Below are 20,199 nucleotides of genomic sequence, written 5' to 3' on the forward strand. Positions count from 1 at the left end.
GTAGCTTATATTTATTCATGAGGCCATTCTGGTTGTGCTCGCCTCTTATTTATGTATCTAGATTACAGGAAACTGTAGAGGTGGCTACAGAAGGAGTTCCCAAGATTCCCCTCTGCGGACTGTCCCCAAAGCTTCGTCAACAAACACGGGCGAGAAATCCATCTAGATGCCCTTTCTGTGAGGAATAGCCCGCAGGAAAATTTGGAGATTTAAAGAAGCAGCTCTTCAGTTCAAAGCAGTTGGTGCGGCTATGGAAGATGAATCTAGTGGGAATTGTCAAAGCCTTGAATAAGTTGCTGTCTGTCTGGCATTTGGATTGTACTACTGTTTCTTTTCTCTCTCTCTCACTGCCTCTCTTCCTACATATCTCTCTCTCTCTCTCTCTCTCTCTCTCTCTCTCTCTCTCTCTCTCTCTCTAAGCGGGACTACCCTGCTGACATAAAGGCACGCATATTGTGCACGCCTGACTTTGTAAAGCACACCATATGTGATCATTTCATATGTTAAAGGGTCCTGTTGAACTTGTGAACTGTGCGTGTGTGCATGTGTGTGTGCATGGCGGTGCCCTTGCTTAAAGGCAAAGCGCCCTGAGGGGGGTCACAAAGAAGCCACTCAGAGAATGAATAAATAACCTCTCTATCTTCCTCAGTCATTACCCCTCTGTTGTCTTCCTCTCCCTCTATCTCTCCATGATTCCGGAAGGAAGACTTCCCAGTCATCTATTTTTCATGCCGTTTGTGTAGTTTCCATCTGCGAAAAGGATGCTGTCTAAGCTCTCTGCTCTTCTTTGCCCCCTAAAAATAAGACACTCTTAATATCATCGACTACCTGCAACCCTTACTCCCTCCATCAACTCATCTCCTCTCTCTCTGCCTCAGCGAGGGAGTGTGTAAGAGTGTGTGTGTGTGTGTGTGCGAGCATGTACTGTCTGTGTGTCTCTGTGTGTATTTGTGTATTCAGTGTGTGTGTGTGTGTGTGTGTGTGTAGGAACAACAACTCATCTCCTTACTCATCTCCTCCCGGAACAAATGCTTCCTGAGTGAATTTTGCTTTCAGAGGCACAATCTCCCCTCTAACAATAATGCTCCCTTTTAAAGATACCTAGGCATCGCACACGCACACACACACACACACACACACACACACAGAGAGTCTTAAGATCAAAAACATCCGCACTGGCCTTCTGCTTGCCCTAGTTAAGAGAACACGATGTTCACTAGTCCTCCACATGTATGGTGAGGAAGGAAACATTGGTGCCATGTCAAGAATGACATTAGGAGAGGCAGTGGAGTAGAAGGAGGTCAAAAGAAGCAAGACGTTGCGTGTGTCAGTGTGTATGTGTGTGTGTGTTCTCTGTGTGTGTGTGTGTGTTGGGGGGGGGGGGGGGGGTATGGGGGGCAAGATTCTTAACGGGTGAGTGAGTTTACTGTGGTTCTCTTCTTGAATGGACATGACCATATGTGGTCTGCTTGTTCATGTGCATGTGTCTATATGTTGCATCCTACTGTGAGCATTCCCTCCATATATACTCTATATTATATTACATTATTGTATATACATTGGAAACCTTTTTTTCATTGCTGCTTGGATAATCTAAACATTAGGTAAACAACCACTGCATACTGAGTTTTGATGAGAATTAAAATAATTTTTGTTTTACAGCATGCTTTATAATTACCACTTAATTTTACAATAAAATGGAGCAGTGACTAAATTTCAAAAGGGAACATATCCAGTGATCTGATGCTAGGAGAAAGCTTTTGCATGATGTACTACCTCATTTGAAAAAGTTGTTTCTTATTTTGTACGCTATTTGTTTCAACATGTTGCTTTTATTTTGCATGCCATATGGGGTTTTTAGCCCAAAAATTTGAGTACAGAATTGAACTTCTGCTGTGAAAATTCAGTCAAAGCTATTTGACTGAATAAAAAAAAAAAAAACTGTATCACATCTTGACGACTTTGTTTGTCCTCTATGTGTACAGGCGGAAGGCATTTAAATGCAGAATGCACACTGTACATATGCGTGCAAACATTACCCATTTTTTGGCCTATAAGTGGCTTTGTGTGTGTGTGTGTGTGTGTGTGTGTGTGTGTGTGTGTGTGTGCATGTGTGTGTCCATGGCTGAGTGGGTCTAAGCAGCCCTTCCCAGGGTGTCAGTCCAGTCGTATTGCCATTGAGCTGGCTAAGATGCCCTGCAGGTCACGCCTTGTCTCTTCCTGTCAGCGCGTGCAGGTAACATCATGTAATGTATCCCTCCTCTCACTGTAACCCCATGGCCTGGGGTTTTGGCACAACTTGTGACCGGTATGTGCAGCAGTGCGCAGGCCCTCCACCCTCCTAATTGAATTATCGGAGTGCAAAAACAGGCATCACACGGGATTCATGTCAGAGTTGCCCCTGAGCATCCAGCCAGCCAGCCAGCCAGCCAGCCAGCCAGCCAGCCAGCCAGGCAGCCAGGCAGGCAGGCAGGCATTCTCTTGTTGTTCAGAGAAAGACAAGCACAATGTGTGTGGATGCATGAGAGCGCGTGTGCTAAAGGGAGAAAGTGTGCGTGTGCCTGTGTGTGTTTTGTGTCTGTGCGTGAACACAGTTTTGGTGGATGCCTGCTAATATGCCTGTGTGTGTGTGTATGTGTGTGTGTGTGTGTGTGTGTGCATCGATGTGCCCGCGTGTTTGTGCAAGTCCACGCGTCAGCGCATGTGTGCGTGAGTGTGTGTGTGCCGTGAGGCTCTAAAGAGAGCACTCTAATTTCCGTCTCAGAGGAGAGTGTGATTGAACACAAACCCTTTCGCCAGCGGGTCGAAACAGTCACGCGCCGCAACAACAGAAGAGGAGATAAAAAAGAGGAGAAGTCTTATTTTATCCTTTATTTTCCCTCTCCTCTGTCTTTATCCTCCCCCTGCCCTCTCCTCCTCCTTTTCTTCACACTCTTTCATCTTTAATTTTCCTTTTCTAATTGAATATCTTTTAGCCCTTTTCTAGTATGTTCTTTCTTTTCTATCGCTACCAATTTGCTGTCAATGTAAAAAGTAATATGGTGCATTTGGAGGTTTAGCAAATCTATTTCAAAGATTGCTTTTTCTCTGTGAATTTAGGCTTCGGGCATCTCGCTCTTTGTGTGTGTGTGTGTGCGTGTGTGTGTGTGTGTGTGTGTGTGAGTGTGTGTGTGTGTTTGTTTGTGTGTTGCGGACCATCTGGCCACGGACAGACCTGAGCATGGATACGATCACAACAGATTAGAAGGAGGTGGAGGGGAAAGCTCCTCTTCTCTCCTTCATTTAACTCGTCCCTCCTTGTCTCCCTCGCTTCATTTAACCTGCTCCAATTCTTCAGTGTGTGTGTGTGTGTGTGCGTGCGCGCGTGCATGCGTGGGTGGGCGTGCACGCATTTGAGCATATGTGTGTGTGTGTGTGCTCCATGCAGAACTTTTGTCTGAATCGCCGCTAAGTGTGATTATGTTGTATTGGTCAGTAATTGGGAACAAGTCACCTATTGGCTCCGAATGGGATGTGCTTAGCTTTTTAGGCTACGGTTGACATCACCACCAACCTGCTGGATGCTAATCCCCATTGGGCCCGCGCGCGGCTAACCCTGATGCTAACGAGTGTGAACACTCCACTGATTAAAAAGATTAATAAGGCTAATGGGTGAAAAACAGCATCAGTTTAGGCTGAAGCACCGAGACAGAGATAAACAGAGATGAGGGGGAGGGGGGCACACATTGAGGGAGACACTAACAGTGAGTGTGAGAGAGAGAGAGAGAGAGAGAGGGAGAGAGGGAGAGAGAGAGAGAGTGAGTGAGAGAGAGAGAGAGAGAGAGAGAGAGAGAGAGAGAGAGAGAGAGTGTTTGGGCTCTCCTCATCTGTTCATCTGCTCAATTCTCTTTGGCACTCATTCACCATGAACGGCTGTGACCCCAGTTTTGGCATGCCGTGAGAGGAAGCTGTATGAGTGTGTGAGTGAGTGTTTGTGTGTGTGTGTGTGTGTGTGTGTGTGTGCCTGTGTGTCTCTGTGTCTGCGTGTGCATTGTAACTCCATGAGCCCATGAGTTTTTGTGTGTTGATCTGTGTGCCTGCATGAGGGTGTATCTGTGTGTGAGAGTGTGTGTGTGTGTGTGTATGTTTATAATTGGCTCTGCGTGAAAGGAGTTAAGTGGGAAGCACCCAGAGCATGTTTTTAGGCGATTTGTGCCGCGTGTCTGAGCTCCACCGTGACGTAGCTGTCCTGTCCCTTTTTCCTAACAGGGACTTTTCCTAAATCTGCATCCAGTTACAAACTTGTTCATACTTTAGTTACAGCTAAATTCTAACTTCTTGGCACCCTCATCAGTTCATTTACATCATTTTAACATCAAACAAACACAGAACTTGCAACACAAGTCATCACAACATAAAAAGTTTACTGTCACATTCATATCTCTTGCAAACACAGCTGAGGTTAAAATACCAATACAGCCTTACTTAAAGAATCACTGCAGTAACAAATGGCATGCGTACAATGCAATGATATCAACTTCTCAGATGTAGAGAAACAGGATGGAGTGTGTGGTTTTTGGTAACTCTTGACCACAGGCAATATTAGCAGAGCACATTTGAATAAAGCCATTAAGACATTCTGAAATAAAGATGAGATCTTGAAGTTAAGGTGGATTTAGGATTTGTCTCTACAATGGCAAAATTGGATTTCTCTTGTCTTTACGTTTCGAGAGCCTATAGGCAGTGAGGATTTTGTTTGGCGTAATAGCCAAATATTTCCCCAAACATTTGCCCAACAACCCAAACACTGAACAACAATTGGAATTGTAGTGTAGTGTGATTTCCACTTTAAAGATAAGCCTTCCTACAGCTCTGACTAGGGGACTGTGTCGCATGTTGAATGCCATTACCGATGTCTCTCCATCGCTGATTATGGGATAATGGCCGTCAGTCAACTAGAAATGCAGAGGTGAACATTTACATTTAGATATGTGTTTGTGAGCGGAAGTCATAACTAGGCATATTAAGCGCAGTGTGCGATGCCACCGGCCATCTGAATTCTCAGCACACTCACAAAACGAGGGGATGAGAGACGGAGACAGGGGAGGTGTAATCACAGAACAGATAATAGAAAGTGAAGACAGGAATCAAGCCGTTTTGGCCAAGTTGCGCGATGTGATGAAAATCAATGAGCACTTCTGCTATGCCAACCAGACACCCCAGTATATCCGTGTCTCACAAAAAATCTTTCACCACTCATCAATACAATTAATGTGCAATATTGGCCAGGGCTGCAAGTAAAATCGTACAGCACTAAATGGTGGAGATGAGTGCAATGAGCCAATGCATTAGATATATAAATAGGCAGTTTGGCTGCAGTGGGCTCAGTAAACAGCCACACCGCCATCTAGTGATGTGGGAAGGGAGCAGAAGCTGAAAGCTGCCAGTCGAAGTTACATTAGCAGCTGCTCATAGTGCAGGGGAGCACTGACCTTGTGTGTGTCATTGGGGATATAAACATCGATTCAGGTATTCTACACACAAGCAAGGTGTACAAACACATGCACATATCACACACAGACAGACAGACAGACACCCCCCACACACACACACACACACACACACACAGAGAATCCACATATACACATACAGGAGATTCAATGCACAAACATAGATATGCAACCCTTGTCCATAAACTCATACTTTACAACAAGGCACAAATACTTATACAGCATTCTGCAGTAGAATAAGAAATATGTTGCAAATGCAGGCCAGACAAGGAAATGCAAACACAATCATACACAAACAGATGAGTCTGTGTGAAAGTGCACAATAATAAAACAGGGGCCAGAGCTCATAACACTGACAGCACGGGCATCCTGTTGGTAATGATTTGCACGTCTAACAAATGTGTGAACAGTCCCTCTGCTCTGGATGCCCCAATAAGCAGTTTCCTTTGCAATTGCAAGCGGTTGCACGGATGCACGAAACATAAGCGACCACACGTACACACACACACACTCTCACACACACACACACGCACACAGGGCTGCATTGGCTGACCAAGCAGCTGACGTTTGACAAGTGGATGAAAACGGTTGTGGTTTCTGCAGACCCTGAACCCCTCCCTTCACTCTGCAGAGGACCTTGAGCCGAAAACAACAAAGCTGAAAACCTTTTGTGCAGCATCTGTGCCAACGTGCATGAGCAGCAGCAGCATTGTGAACATACATGCACACACATGCACGCTCGCACATGCATTCACATACACAGAAATACACACACCACACACGCAAACATACACACACACACACACACACACACACACACACATACACACACACAAGCACTTTTGAAAAACTTCCTTTCCAGCTGGCCTTGCTTTTCAGTTGTGTTAATTTTTCAGCTCAGCTTAGTTCGTTTTAATCAGCATCATCTAATAAGTCTCCAGGCTCCACTCTGTCATACACCATTTCTGTTTCCCGCTCTCCTTGGACTGGAGTTCAAGCCCAAATCCATTTTTTTGCAAGTAGATACATTTATGTAGTGGTAACATTCAAATCCCACTGTAAGTCAAGGCCCATTTTGTTCCAATGTTTACAAATTGTTAAAACAATTCACAATGCCTAAGTACTTTTCCTTTTTAGTCATACACTTTAAATGCGTGTCAGAGCTCACTCAAGGTGAATAATGAATGAATAAAGTGAATAATGCCATTAAATAAACATAAATAATGCAACAGAAATCAGTGGCCATCTTAGTGTCTTTTTGTTGCCATAGGTGGCGTTTTATTAACATGTTGGATATAACTTTTAAGACTGAACAGCTATAACCACCTTGAACAGGCTTTAATTCAAAACGACGCACAAAACAAGATATACAGTTTCAGTACAAGTTCCCAGCAGGCAGCAGAGGGCATTGCAGTTTGAACAGTAAATAAAAAGACCTACTCTTTAAATTTTAACCATTCCATTTATTGTTCTCCTCATCATACGCTGCTGTGGAGAGCTCAGGTGTAAACACTCGTCAACTACTTTGGACGTAAAGCAGCTTATGTTTTCTTATCTGTGAGAGGAGAATTACAGGAGAAGTGGAACATATTGAGTTTGAGAAACTCTATACTCTGTAGCCTATTATGTTAACACACAGCCTCATTAATGGCAATTGTGTCTGGAGTCTGGCCAATAGGGTCATCTGTGTGTCCCAGTTTTGTGAGGCCTCAATGTTTGGTCAGTGGACGGATTTGAATCTGTGCCATTAATGTAGTTCACTGGATCAGAGTGAACTCTTTAAATTCGACAGTATTATTACTGGCGAATCAAAATGTACACAATAAAGACAAATTTGTATTGAGGAATAGAGGTGAACTTTTCCTCTCTGTTGTATCTTTAGTGGCTTTGGTTATGTCTTGATTTGTCTTTAGTGAATTTCAAGACATTTTTCAGTCTTTATTTTAGTTTTAAGGTCAAAGGAGTATATGACAGCTAAACATGAGTTATGCATGTTTTGGAGGCTTTGAAAGGTTTTCTTGTAGTGGTAATATTTCAAAAGTTAAAATAGATCTGTATTTGGCATTATTATCAGTTATTAAAGTTCTAGTTCAGACTTTGGTGCACCCTGGCTGCACTGTGAACTTGCACACTGCTTGAGGATCTAATTTTTTTTATAATGAAGTTTGGTTATTATTTAAGTAACATATTAATTTATCCCCAATTTATTTCCTGTTCTGTTCTGTTCTGTTCTGTTCTGTTCTGTTCTGTTCTGTTCTGCTCTGCTCTGCTCTGTTCTGTTCTACTCTATTCTGTTCAACACCAGCAGGATGTAAGGCTCTATTATATTTGTATCATAGCACAAAACCATAAAAAGGTGTGACTTAGTTTTAGATAATTTATGATAATTTTTTCACCCATTTTTTTAAACTTTCATTTGTCTGCTAACAGCCATTTTACACCAGATACACCGGTGGTTGTATCTGTTTTAGGAGCTTAAACTACTGGCTCGGTTCGTTTTATGACCAAAGTTTTCCAGCTGGGCAGTGTTTGGACCTTCGAGCCAATCACAGTGCTTAAAAACAGAAAACTCCACTCCACTGATGCCGGGCGACATTAAACAAACGCACAATCAAATGACAAGCACAGACAGTTTAATCTGAGCCGCGGAGCTGAAAAAATGCTGTGAAAATGTCGAGACAGAAGAAACTAGACATTCTTTCCTATTTTTATCCCAATGTGAGTGATAAAACAATGTGTTCAAGAGAATTTAACTTGTTTCTATGAAGTAGCACCATTATGAGTGAAGCTAGGCTACTGTATTTCTGGTTCTTCACCATGTTGACGTTCCAAAATAGCCCAATGGACAGAAATCTATCCGTCATTAATTCTGTCCATTTTCCGATGGATCAGTGTGGCCGCAGCGAGTGGAATTCAGCACATGCCCCATGGGCCTGTACAGGATCTGTAGGCCTATTTGTTTACAACAGAACATCAGTGATTGCACAGCAGATCCCACCATGCAAAGGCACAGCAACATATGCATGTGCATTCACAGACACACACACGCTGTATCAATGATATCGCAGTATGTTTATGTCCCCTTGAAAAGGAATGAGTAGTTTGGTTGTTGAAGCAATTTATCAACATAGAGCTTTGGCACCGCAGGCATTGTTTCTATCATCTCACCACCTCAGGCAGCTATCCTCTGAGGTGATATGTGCTATCAGAGAGTTTGGTAGCATAGACCAGGGTGCAATGGTTTTCATATCATTGCAGTCAGGTGAAAGTCTTGTATCTCCAAAGTGCCAACTTTTCAGGGACTGAGAAAAATAGCCTCGGCTTTAGCTTGACAATAATGTATTTCTGAGTTTATCCCATGGCTTTTGAAATGGTTTCATCGCCCAAGGGTTACAGAATTTTCTTAATCATTAGAGAAGCATGCAGTCCTTCAAATGAAATTAAAATATGAAAATCTCCAAAATTCGAAGTAAGGTTTTCATATGACAACAGCAATATGCTCTCCTCTTACTTTAGATGAGATAATGCATCATGATTTTTGTAGTTCTCATTATCAGCCTAGTATTTTACAACTACTGGAATGTTGTCAAAAAACACTCCTCATTCAGTCTCATTTATCAGAGTTTATACTGTATATGATCAATTTGGTGTTTTTGCTGAAAATCATAGCTTCTTACTCCCTCTAGTGGTTCATTTCTCCCTTTTGTAAATTTGATTAATTATAAACTCTTCTGAATCTGATATCACAGATGATAGCTATATACCCATGTGCCACAGTTACTTAACTAGTACTGTTGCATCTTTCAAAATGACAAAAGGCTGGAGAGTGAAGTTACAGTAAGAGATTAAAGTGTAGTGTATATCTGTGAAATCTTCTCCCCTCTAACCCTAACCCAGGATTTCAGAAAATGATGCTACTCTACATTGTACAAACATGCTTTGATCCCAACCTCATAGACTAATTGGAAGTTTGTCTACTCCTGCTTTAAAGGCGTCAGACCATCCATGTAAACCTTTTTTTTTTTTGTTTATAAGGGACTTGATTGAATGCATTGTACAGCCTACAAAATAACTAGGCATTGTAAAAGCTGTTTCACACCGGTGCGGGACGGATTTGCAGAATATTCGTGCGGGAATTTTCCACATGTGAAGTTTACACACCGGGTCCGGTGCGACATTTTCGCATTCTAGTGTTCCAATTTCACACCAACAGAAAAAAAAAATCCTGTTTATTATCTGAGAGAAAATGGACATAGAAAGTAGCAGTCACAACAACGTTATCTTCATTCTTTTAAACAGTAAAAAGAGGAGAAAGTGTTGGGCCCATCCTATTTTGGAAAGGCGGACGGAACAAAGAGTTTATAGGCTCATCCAGGAGCATGCCAATAACTAACACAAGCTGTAACACAAAGGTCATTCAATAATCAAACTTTCTCCACGATTCAGCAACAACAGTGCTCACACATAAAGCCTATAAGTGATTATTTATTTTACTTATGGAATCGGTATGTATTTTTTATAGTTATGGCTCTTGTATAGCCTAAATCAATGGCGTAGCCACGGGTGTGCCAGGGTGTGCATGTGCCACCCAAAGAGGCAGCTGGCACACCCAAAAATCACATGCAGAATGAATTTTTAGTTATAGCCTTACTAAAACGTTTTGTTTGAAACTTAGGCTATTATGGTCTAATTATAATAAATTCTAAATTATTTTCATCAAAAAACAACATCCACCATCATGCACAGCCTGCCTACCAATCAAATTTAGTAGCCGTTGACCTGTGACCCCAGCAAGCATCACAGGAGACTAGCAGTGTAAAGTAAACAATGCAACGCCTGCAGCTAATGCTAGAATATAGCCGCTAGTTTATCAAAATGAAACAGAGCTCACTGTTTAACTTCTTCAAAAAACCTTGCATTGATGACCAGCCGGACACAAGGCCTACAACAGCTGAAGAGGATGTTTCTCCACCCTCCCCCTCAACAAGTGTGACTCCTTCGGCACCGTAGACAACACCGGCGCCTGCAGAGACAGAATCAGAGGACGCAGAAATGGCTAACTCTACAGTTCTCTCGGCAGTAGACGAACCTGCATGCCAGCCCAAATTGCGTGCTTTCCCAGTCACCCAAACAGTCAGTGGAAGAGCAGGAGTTTTTCAGCTAAATGGTATGACCGGTACAGTTGGCTAGAGTCTATAGCATTAAACTGGACGCTGTATTTTGCCAACCTTGCCGCCACTTTAACGTTGATGTCAAGGATGACAGATTTAGCAAGCAGGACTGAGAGACTGGAGGCATCTTGGTCAGTTTTGTATAAAACATGAATCTAGTAAGGCCAAAGTTCCGTGGAGCGCCTGTTCTCAACAGTCAGCAGGATAAAATCCAGCAGCAGAGCAACCATGCGTGACCTCATCAGAAGCTCCTATTGGCTGGAACCAAGCACGTTGGTGTCAGGGAGGGTGGAGACCCTCCCCCTATAAAAGGGCTTGACACTACGCTGCCAGTCATTCAAAAACCTCTTCTCACTACGAGCAGAAGTTCCACATTTTCTCTCTCGAGCCAACTGTCTTTCTGGGACCTAGCTAAACTGCCCATCGACACGAGCGAAAACTCGGTCACCGGGCGCTTTGTTCGCGGTCTGCTCAGTTATTCGAGAGTTAACTTACTGCTCATGCTAGACTGTCACCAAACAGTAGTGTGAGTTGCTAACTGTGGAGAGTAGCAATACTTTCAGCAGCTAGCCAAACCGAGTGGCAACACTCTACGGTAGCAATACCCCACTAAAGTAGAAATACTTTCCCAAACTAACGTTAGCTTCACCTGGCTAACGCATCACAGAGTAGCAATACTCCCACTGTATAACCCGCCTGGAAGTCGCAACACTTCCAGTCGGTTCCCGCTATCCCCTAGCCACACCAGGTTAGCAATAGCACACACAAGTACAGCGTAGCTTCACAGCTAAGAAACCCTGCTAGTGACCATGGCTGCCGCTAATGTCCCTGTCAGTACCCGATCCGTACCAGCTGCCCAATCCGTTCTGCACATGCGCACGCATTGGACAGCTAGGTACGGCAACACCACTTGGACAAACTTGATACTGCATGTTTTATACACTGCCCGATCCATTCCACGCATGCAGGGTCAAATTAGCTAGTGATACGAGATTGAGCTATGTCTGATACTGTTCTGGCTCACCAGCTCTAAGTTATCAATAGTTGCTTTCTAAAGTTATTTGCTAGTTTGCACCAGCCAAAGTCTTTCGGCCCAAAGTGTAACCACAAACCGTGACCGGTTACGTAAACACGCTGGCGGCCGTCAAGTGTTTTAACCACCGTAAAATGTTCACACATGCGTGGTACAAATCGGACAGGAATAAGCACGCGTATGTGTAGAACAGATCGGGCAGCCGGCACATCCTGTTTAATATAAAATCCGATAAAACCATAAAACATGCAGTATCAAGTTTGTCCAAGTGGAGTTGCTGTATCTAGCTGTCCAAGATGGCAGACCTGCTTGCGCATGCGCGCGCATTTGCAGAACGGCTCGGGCAGCCGGTATGGATCAGGTACTGACAGTCCACACTGAAGCAGAGGAGAAAACACAGGCGCGAGCCTGCCCTTGCAGGAATAAAATATCGAGCTGGGACACTCACCAGATGTGTGTGATGTGTCTTGGCCTGAAACACACCCAAGCCACCTTTGAGTCTACGGAGGAGTGCAAACTGTGGCCGGTTCTCCCTGAAAGTGCTCCGTCGCCGACTGGCTCGTTAAACGAATTTGTCCGGCGGTGACCCAATTATGGCTTCCACCGCAGCGGCTCAGGCGCCGATGGATCTCGCTGCGGTGACGATGGCTCCCGAAGCTGAGGTTGGACTGAGCTTGGGGGATCAGCTCGACCTCACCGACCTGCTGCCCCTGGAATTAGCCGGACCCGGCCTCGAGGTGAATGGCGGATGATGACTCGGACGGTGGGTCGGAACTCCTCATGACTGACGAGGATGGCGGCGACGACTCAGACCGTTACTAAAACTCAGACCGTTTCCAATCCAGCCTGACAGATATGGCATACAGGGCGGCTGCACTGTTGGTCCGGGCCCTCAGTGCCACTTCTCTCCTGATGGCATACCAAGCCGAGCTGGAGGAGGAGATGACAGCTTCGCCTGACCCCGCGTTATGGGACGAGGTGTGCATCATCACCGACCACTGCCTCCACCTGCATAAGGTGGCAATCCAGTCGCAAGGCAGAGCCATGGGGTTGATGGTCTTGCAGGAGAGAGCCCGTTGGCTGAATCTCACCACCCTGTCAACCAAGGAGAAGGAGGACCTCCTCAACACCCCCATAACACCCCAGGGTCTCTTCGGTGTGGCGGTCACGTCGATGCAGAAGAAGTGTGAGGAGAGAAAGAGGGAGGATGAAGCCCTGAAGCTGTGTCTGCCGAGAAGGGCGCCCTCTGTCACCCCTCCGGCCCATCGCCAGTCCTTCGCCCAGGCGGTGGTGCGGCCACCTCCCACTTTCAGAATCCCCAGGCTGCCTAAACTTCAAGCAGCCCCTCAGGCCCTACCAAGAGCATCGGCTCCGAAGGGCCCGTGGCAGAAAAAGTCTTTCCTTCAGGAAGGGACCCGATCTGACCAACCACCCCCCACCTCCTCTCACATGGTAAGAAGGAGGAAGTGGCTGGCCTGATAGCCCCCCTGGATGCGGTGAGCGAGGCGGCTCTGTCCCCCCCTCTGGCTCCGCTCACTCCAACGGCTCCATTCACGAGCAGGTTCACAGAGCTCGGTTCTGTTCGGTGCATGGATGATGGAATGTTCGACCTGGCCCAGCGCCCCGTGAAGAGAAGCAGAGACAGTGTTCAGCAGGTGGAAACTCTCAGTGGTCCTGAAGCATGTCTCACAAGCACTTCTCACTGTTACACAAAATTAAAGTTGTCCCAACTGTCATCCAGGCAATGTGCCAAGGACGCAGTTAAAAACAATGAAAAACAAAATAAATCCATTGTTGCAAAACAGCTTGGTCACTCATTTCCCAGAGGGAGTGACCCCTCTCTCGGGCATAGACAACCCTGCCGAGTTACGTCACGCGCATGCGCAGTACCGAACGAGTGGTCCTACGCCCCTATGCCACAAGAGGGGACTCTTACTCCATGTATGACAGACTGGCCTGTCAGACCCCTGTCTCTGAGAACAGCGAGCTGGTCAGAATGCACAAGCTCAGAGTGGGTTATGAGAACGTTAAGCAGGGGATACAGTCTTCAATTCGCCGTAACGCCCCCATAATTCAGGGGAGTAATTCAGTCACAAGCTCTAGGCGAAGCCGCTCGCTTTCTACGGGAGGAGATTTCTTTCCTGCTAGAGAAAAAAGCGATAAGAATTATCCCTCCCGAACACAGTTGGAGTGGTTTTTATTCAAGATATTTCCTGGTTCCCAAGAAGGGGGGGCGCGGCATGCATGCAATTTTTGACCTCAGAGATCTACACAAGCACCTCAGGAAATACAAATTCAGGATGTTAACGCACGCTTCTCTGCTGCATTTTCTGCGCCCGGGCGATTGGTTCACCTCAATCGACCTCAAGGACGCTTATTTTCACACACAAGTTACGAGTATCTAGTCCTCCCCTTTGGTCTCTCACTAAGCCCAAGAGCGGCCGTGGGACCGCTCAGGAGGCGGGGCATCTGAGTAGCCACGTACATCGATGACTGGCTTATTGCGGCATCCTCCCGCCAGGGGGCAGCAGATCACACAAAGTTACTCACAGAACACTTGGTGAATCTAGGCTTCAAAATAAATCTAGAAAAGAGTGTTCTTCTTCCTTGTCAGACCATCTCCTATATAGGCCTATTTATAGACTCAGCTCAGGCCAGAGTGAGGCTGACTGGAGAAAGGTTACAGGCACTCAGAGACGGTTTAGCCCTTTTTCACAGGGGGAAATTTGTGTCTCTCAGGCTTTGCCAAAGGTTGTTAGGGCCAATGGTCTCAGCCTTGGTGGTGGTTCCAATGGGACGCTTGCACATGAAGGGAATGCAGCGTTGGGTGGCTTCTCACAGGCTAGACCCACGCTGTCATGGCTCTCACAGGGTGAGAGTCTCTGTGGCCTGCACAGCAGCACTAATCCCATGGAGAAGCGTGGGCTTCCTGACTCAGGGAGTGCCTATGGGGGTTATTTTGTGCAGGAAAGTGATCACAACAGATGCCACCCTATCAAGCTGGGGGGGCGTGTTGGAAGAGAGAGCAGTGAATGGGACCTTGGATCCTCACATGCGCTCATCTCACATGGAATTGTTAGCTGTTCATCTGTCAGTGAAACATTTCCTCCCTTTTCTGAGGGGACATCATGTGTTGGTCCGGACGGACAACACCACAGTAGTGGCATGGAGCAGATCTTCTGTCCAGGGGAAACCCCCTTTATGCAGAATGGAGACTTCACCCAGGCGTAGTGAGCCTGGTTTGGGAACGTTACGGGCGGCCGTCCCTGGACCTCTTTGCGACGGGGGAGAACACTCAGTGTCCTCTGTTTTTCTCCCTTCACGATCAAAATGCACCTCCGGGGGTGGATGCACTGGCTCACCAGTGGCCTCATGCTCTTTTGTATGCGTTCCCCCCCGATATCTCTGATTTCCCCGACCCTAGCCAGGGTGCGGGAGCAGGGCCTATCGATGATTCTCATAGCTCCTTACTGGCTGTCAAAGCACTGGCTGGCAGAGATAACCCAGCTCCTTTACCGGGAGCCATGACATCTGCCAATACGCAGGGACCTGCTGTCTCAGGTGCGTGGAGAAATATTTCATCCCCACCCAGAGAGGCTGGCTCTGTAGGCCTGGCCCGTGAGTGGTTCAATCTGAACCACTTGCGTAACCTAAAGTGTGAGTGAGTGTCTCACCAGACCACCCTCCTTGCTCATTTCGTAGCGAGGAAGAGGTGAGCGTTTCTTTTTTTGAATGACTGGCAGCGTAGTGTCAAGCCCTTTTATAGGGGGAGGGTCTCCACCCTCCCTGACACCAACGCGCTTGGTTCCAGCCAATCCTGGCTGGCAGAATGCAATAGGAGCTTCTGATGAGGTCATGCCATAGGCGTTCCCAATGTGAGTCACTCACTTATGCTACTCAGAGAACCGGGGTTACGCAAGTATCCTAAAGTTATATTTTTGTGGAGGTACACATCAGTCTAGCCTACTCTGTGTTGTAGAGAAAATTAGATGTGGCACACCCAGTTTTTCTGATGCACACTTGCAGTCTTTTTTCTGGCTACGCTACTGTCCCATCAGTGGAAAATGTAGCACTAAGTTGGAGGTAGGGGTTGGGTTTTGGTTTCTTTGTTTTCACGTATGTTCAAGTGTCTTCCGATGACATTTGCTTGAAATCTTGAAATCTACATCAATGCCCAGCCCATCACTTAGCATCACACACAGAGAAAAGAACCACAGATGAAAATGTTCCATTCAACTAGCCAATCACTGTTTGCATGTCCTTTAATGGAAGTCTGTGCTCATCACAAATGACATGTGAAGAAGACCTGTGTCGCTGTCTCTTAACTTCAGATCATCATCACTCATGGACAGGCTGCATATTTTTCTGACCGTTCTCTTAGGTAATATTTTGACACAGTTATATAAGATTAAGTTTTAATTGTCACATTCCACTTTGACAATGAATTCATACCTACACAGTGTTGTTGTGTTGAGCAGTAACCTGCATTTACTGTAATGTTGAGCGCTGCAATACTGTTCACATTTCACTCTGCTTTCATGATTGCTTTTGTATTCCAGCTGCTGTTTTCTCTTGTCGGGATGGGACCTCTGGATCAGAGTTAGAGCTGACAGCCAGACCAGGAGACAACATCACTCTCTACTGTGACTGCAAATTCTCAACTGGAGTTTACATAGTGTGGTTCAGGAACTGTTCTCATGAGAACCAGCCTTCCCTTGTTGTGACAACAAAAATTGATCAACGGAATCGTTTCCCTCGCTTTAATTTTGTGAGGAACCAATCCACTGAATCCTATGACCTAAATATTGAGAATATCACTGATTCTGACCTGGGCCTCTACTACTGTGGAACTGAAGAGACCAAGGTGGACGAAAAGGAAAAAATTTCTCCGACAACTATTTACAGATATGGAAATGTCACCACAAGGATCCTATTCAGTAAGTATTCTGGCCTTGGTCCATTTTATGTGTTAATGATTTATGCAGTGAATTTGACCATTTGACAAACTAATCGCTACACTGTAGAAAAATGGGCTCTCTATATTAATGATGGAGTTGGTGAGCCATCATGATGATAAGTCCACCAGTGTTACTGATACAATATGTATGTAAAAAAAATGTGCTACATCACAGCATCCTATGTGGCTGAAATCATCGGGATGATTTGACGGTCCTGAGGTCAAATCCAAAGTAAAAATAACAACAAAAAAATCTGAAATCATACAACAACACACAAATGAGTTACAAATGATCCCTGCCAAATGAGAGACCGCTTAGATCTGAAGTGAAGTGGATCATCATAAATGTTCACCCATGATTTTCCATTTCTATTATCTTCTGCATAGACTTGGAGGATAACTTTGTGTGCAGGACCTCAGAAAACAGGCTTCTACATGGAAAAAGGTTCCACATTGTGTCTATTGCAGGAATAACCTGAAACACGGATGAAGAAGTTATTTAAAAGAGGATAATGATTATACTTTTTTGTTTACTCTAAAGAAAATTGTAAGGGGCCCCGGGCTGGAACAAGTCCATCAGAGAGGCGAGATCGATAGTGAACCCAGAATATCAACTATCACATCATAGTGAGAAATGCAAACTCAAGTTATTGCTGCCAGATGAGAACCTCAGACCACAAAGTACAAAGTCTTATTTTAAGATTGGCATCCATGTATTTTGGAAATGTATGGGTTTCATGGCTTCTGGAGATGTGGAATTAACGCATCACACTCAGTAGACACGCAAACTTTCAATTCAAGTAAGAAAATGAAAAGATTTTTATGTGACTGCAGGCAAACAACACACTCAGAGATTTAATCCACATAACTTTGTATTTGATCCAGACTCCAGTGACTCTGAGCCTTCCCAAGAGTGTCCAAGAGGACTGTGCTGGATGCTGCTGTTCTCTGTGTGTCCGGCCTTTGCTGTCTTCTTCTCCCTCCTCTCTGTTTTGGTTTACCACCTCTGCCAGAAAACAGGTAAACTACAGTATATCTCATACTTATTCACTTAGAGCTCAATTGTCCCATTCATTTTTGCGCTTTGGTAATATACATATCTTTATTTTTTTAGCTTACATTTTTTCAGTAATCTGACATGAAATATTTTCATTTTCATGTTCATTTTCAACTGAAGAATAAAAGTGGTCTCAGATCAGTACTCTACATTTAAAGTACTGTGTACCGTTGTGGACTGTGGTCTAATGATGCTGTATTCATTTCTGCAGCTGAAGAACCTCAAGATCATCAGAAAGGACTTGATACCGGAGGTCAAACAAGAGGGAATCAGGTAACCAACAGTAGCAGCTTTTATCAGTCTTCATGTGTATTAGTTGGCATGTTGTTTTATCTCTCATTTACTGTGGCCATTTCTTTATTTGGGCAGTTACGTACGAGTGTATAGAGTGTGTGATGACCGTGGCCCATTCAAAGAAAAGTGTTTAATAGTTCAATACCAAATCATAGTATCCTACATAATCACAAGTCTAAATTACAAATGTCAAATTGTCTCTTAGGATGAAGATGGAGTGTGTTATGCTGCATTGGATATCCGTCAGGCATCACAGAGACCAAAGAAGAAGAAAGCCCCGAGCTCTGACTTCAGCACCTATTCTGCCATCAATACCAGTAGGATGTAAAGGAGCAGAAAATTATTGTCAGTAATTAGATAAAATAATAAATATGAAAGAAACAAACTTCATATTGTATAAACCCCTGCCCGCCCCCGCACCCCAGGTTATACTATTTTTCTAAACTCTTGCTGTGGCTGTTTTGAAATGTGTGTACAACGTTGAATGGTTTAAGTTGGCTGTTTTTCTGTATCCATTATTTAAGCATCTATCTCGCTAATTCAGAAATTGTAAGATTTCAGTTCATTGCATGTATTGGCATGACAGTTTTTAACTATTGAGTTGGAGACATTTCTGGCCCCTCTCCTCGAATTACCTGGTGTAATTCTCACACTGCCTATCAGTTTGACATAAACAAATCAAATGTTATAATGAATCCATTTGTAGTGGCGTCCATCTTCTCTATCCTCCTCCTTTAAAGTCTCTTTCTCTCACTCAGTTTAATTCAGTTAAATTCAATGGGTGCTTTTTTGGCTTGGCATGGAGATTCTATACATTGCCAAAGCAGAAGGCTAGGAGATAATCAGCATTTATTATAGTAGAGTTACAGCAATCAACAGAACAAATAGCTATATTCAATGGTCTTCATTTAGTGATGACAAGATTATGTCCTTGTGTGTGTGACAGCAGTTAACTACTTTTGCTGCTAATGTTGCACACTGTATATTCTCATCACATAGATAGGGAAGTGTTTGTGGGTTTGTGGAGATGGTTAATCTAAGAATATGCCATGCTTATTTTATCAGCATAGGTCTGTGGTATATCTGTGTGTCTGTCACAGTCTAACAGGAAGTGAAATGCAGTCTCAGTCTCCCCATGTGGGCACAGCCTTGCCACCCTGGGTAGCCAGGTCTGCCTGTGTTGGCCCTGCCTGGTCTCTACGGCCAGGATGTGCCCACTGAAATGTGCCAGGCTGGCCTCTCCCTCTCCCTCTCTCTCTCTCTCTCTCTCTCTCTCTCTCTCTCTCTCTCTTTAACAAACAAACAAACAAACACACAAACACACACACTGGTATGACTGATGTACTGTACTGTAACTGATATATAATTTCAGTTGTTTTTATAAACATAGCAATGACGTTGCTGTGAAAAGTTGACTCTCCGTCTAACATCATCATTATCTCTGAGGATGAAGATAAGTTGTGTTATACTGTGCTGAATATCTGGCTGTAAGTGCCCTTCTCCAGGTGTTTCCTCCAGTCGGGATGGGATCTCTGTTCTGTTCTGTTCTGTTCTGTTCTGTTCTGTTCTGTTCTGTTCTGTTCTGTTCTGTTCAGCTTTGTTCTGCTCCATTCTGTTCTGTTGTGGATATCTGTGTGGATTTCACCACAGAGGCCCAACAGGAAGAGAACCCAGTATCTTCAGTATTTTTGCTTTCATCAACACCAGCAGGATGTAAGACTCCATGATGATAATAATAATAATAATAATAATAATAATAATGGTAATAATAATAACAACAATAATAATAATAATAATAATAATAATTTTAATAATGATACAAAAAAAACACAGAAGAATACAAATAATTCAGCACTGAAATAAAATACAATAAATAAAATACAAAATACAATGAAAAATAAGGGGGAGGACTATAATAAATAGAGTTACAAAGTGTGGTAGATCCAACACTATAAAATAAGCAGTACCAGAACAAACAAAAAACAAAAACAAAATGCAACAACAAAAAAATGTTTGTTAAAAACATAACATAGCTGCAATATCATCCAGCACTTAACGTCAGCTAGTCAGTCTTTAAGTGAATCAAGCCCAATCGTTTTGGTAGGGTTAACCGGTAAATAAAGGTGAGTGTCATCAGCATAACAGTGGAAACAGATATTATGATTCCTAATTATGTGACCAAGTGGAAGCATATACAG

The 20,199-nt window shown here is 44.2% G+C and overlaps 1 protein-coding gene across 1 annotated transcript; it reads left to right on the forward strand.

Moving 5' to 3' along the window:
• Positions 1–15,994: 15,994 nt before the first annotated feature.
• LOC139647537 (uncharacterized) lies at positions 15,995–19,093 on the forward strand. The gene is made up of 5 exons (XM_071523451.1): positions 15,995–16,074; positions 16,253–16,630; positions 17,536–17,670; positions 17,919–17,980; positions 18,207–19,093. The coding sequence occupies exons 1-5, from the start codon at positions 16,038–16,040 to the stop codon at positions 18,327–18,329; spliced, it is 735 nt and encodes a 244-aa protein (XP_071379552.1). The 5' UTR covers positions 15,995–16,037; the 3' UTR covers positions 18,330–19,093.
• Positions 19,094–20,199: the final 1,106 nt, after the last annotated feature.

Source organism: Centroberyx affinis, unplaced genomic scaffold, assembly GCF_046629955.1.
Source record: "Centroberyx affinis isolate AG114_WGS23_722 - 3 ecotype Tasmania unplaced genomic scaffold, CSIRO-AGI_Caff_v1 ptg001089l_1, whole genome shotgun sequence".
NCBI classification, from domain to species: Eukaryota; Metazoa; Chordata; class Actinopteri; order Beryciformes; family Berycidae; genus Centroberyx; species Centroberyx affinis.

Excerpts from the sequence above, each read along its gene's own strand:
- LOC139647537 (XM_071523451.1), top strand. The coding sequence starts at position 16,038 with ATGGACAGGCTGCATATTTTTCTGACCGTTCTCTTAG. Across the intron at positions 16,631-17,535 it reads CACCACAAGGATCCTATTCA|ACTCCAGTGACTCTGAGCCT; the intron begins GTAAGTATTCTG and ends TATTTGATCCAG. Across the intron at positions 17,981-18,206 it reads GTCAAACAAGAGGGAATCAG|GATGAAGATGGAGTGTGTTA; the intron begins GTAACCAACAGT and ends ATTGTCTCTTAG.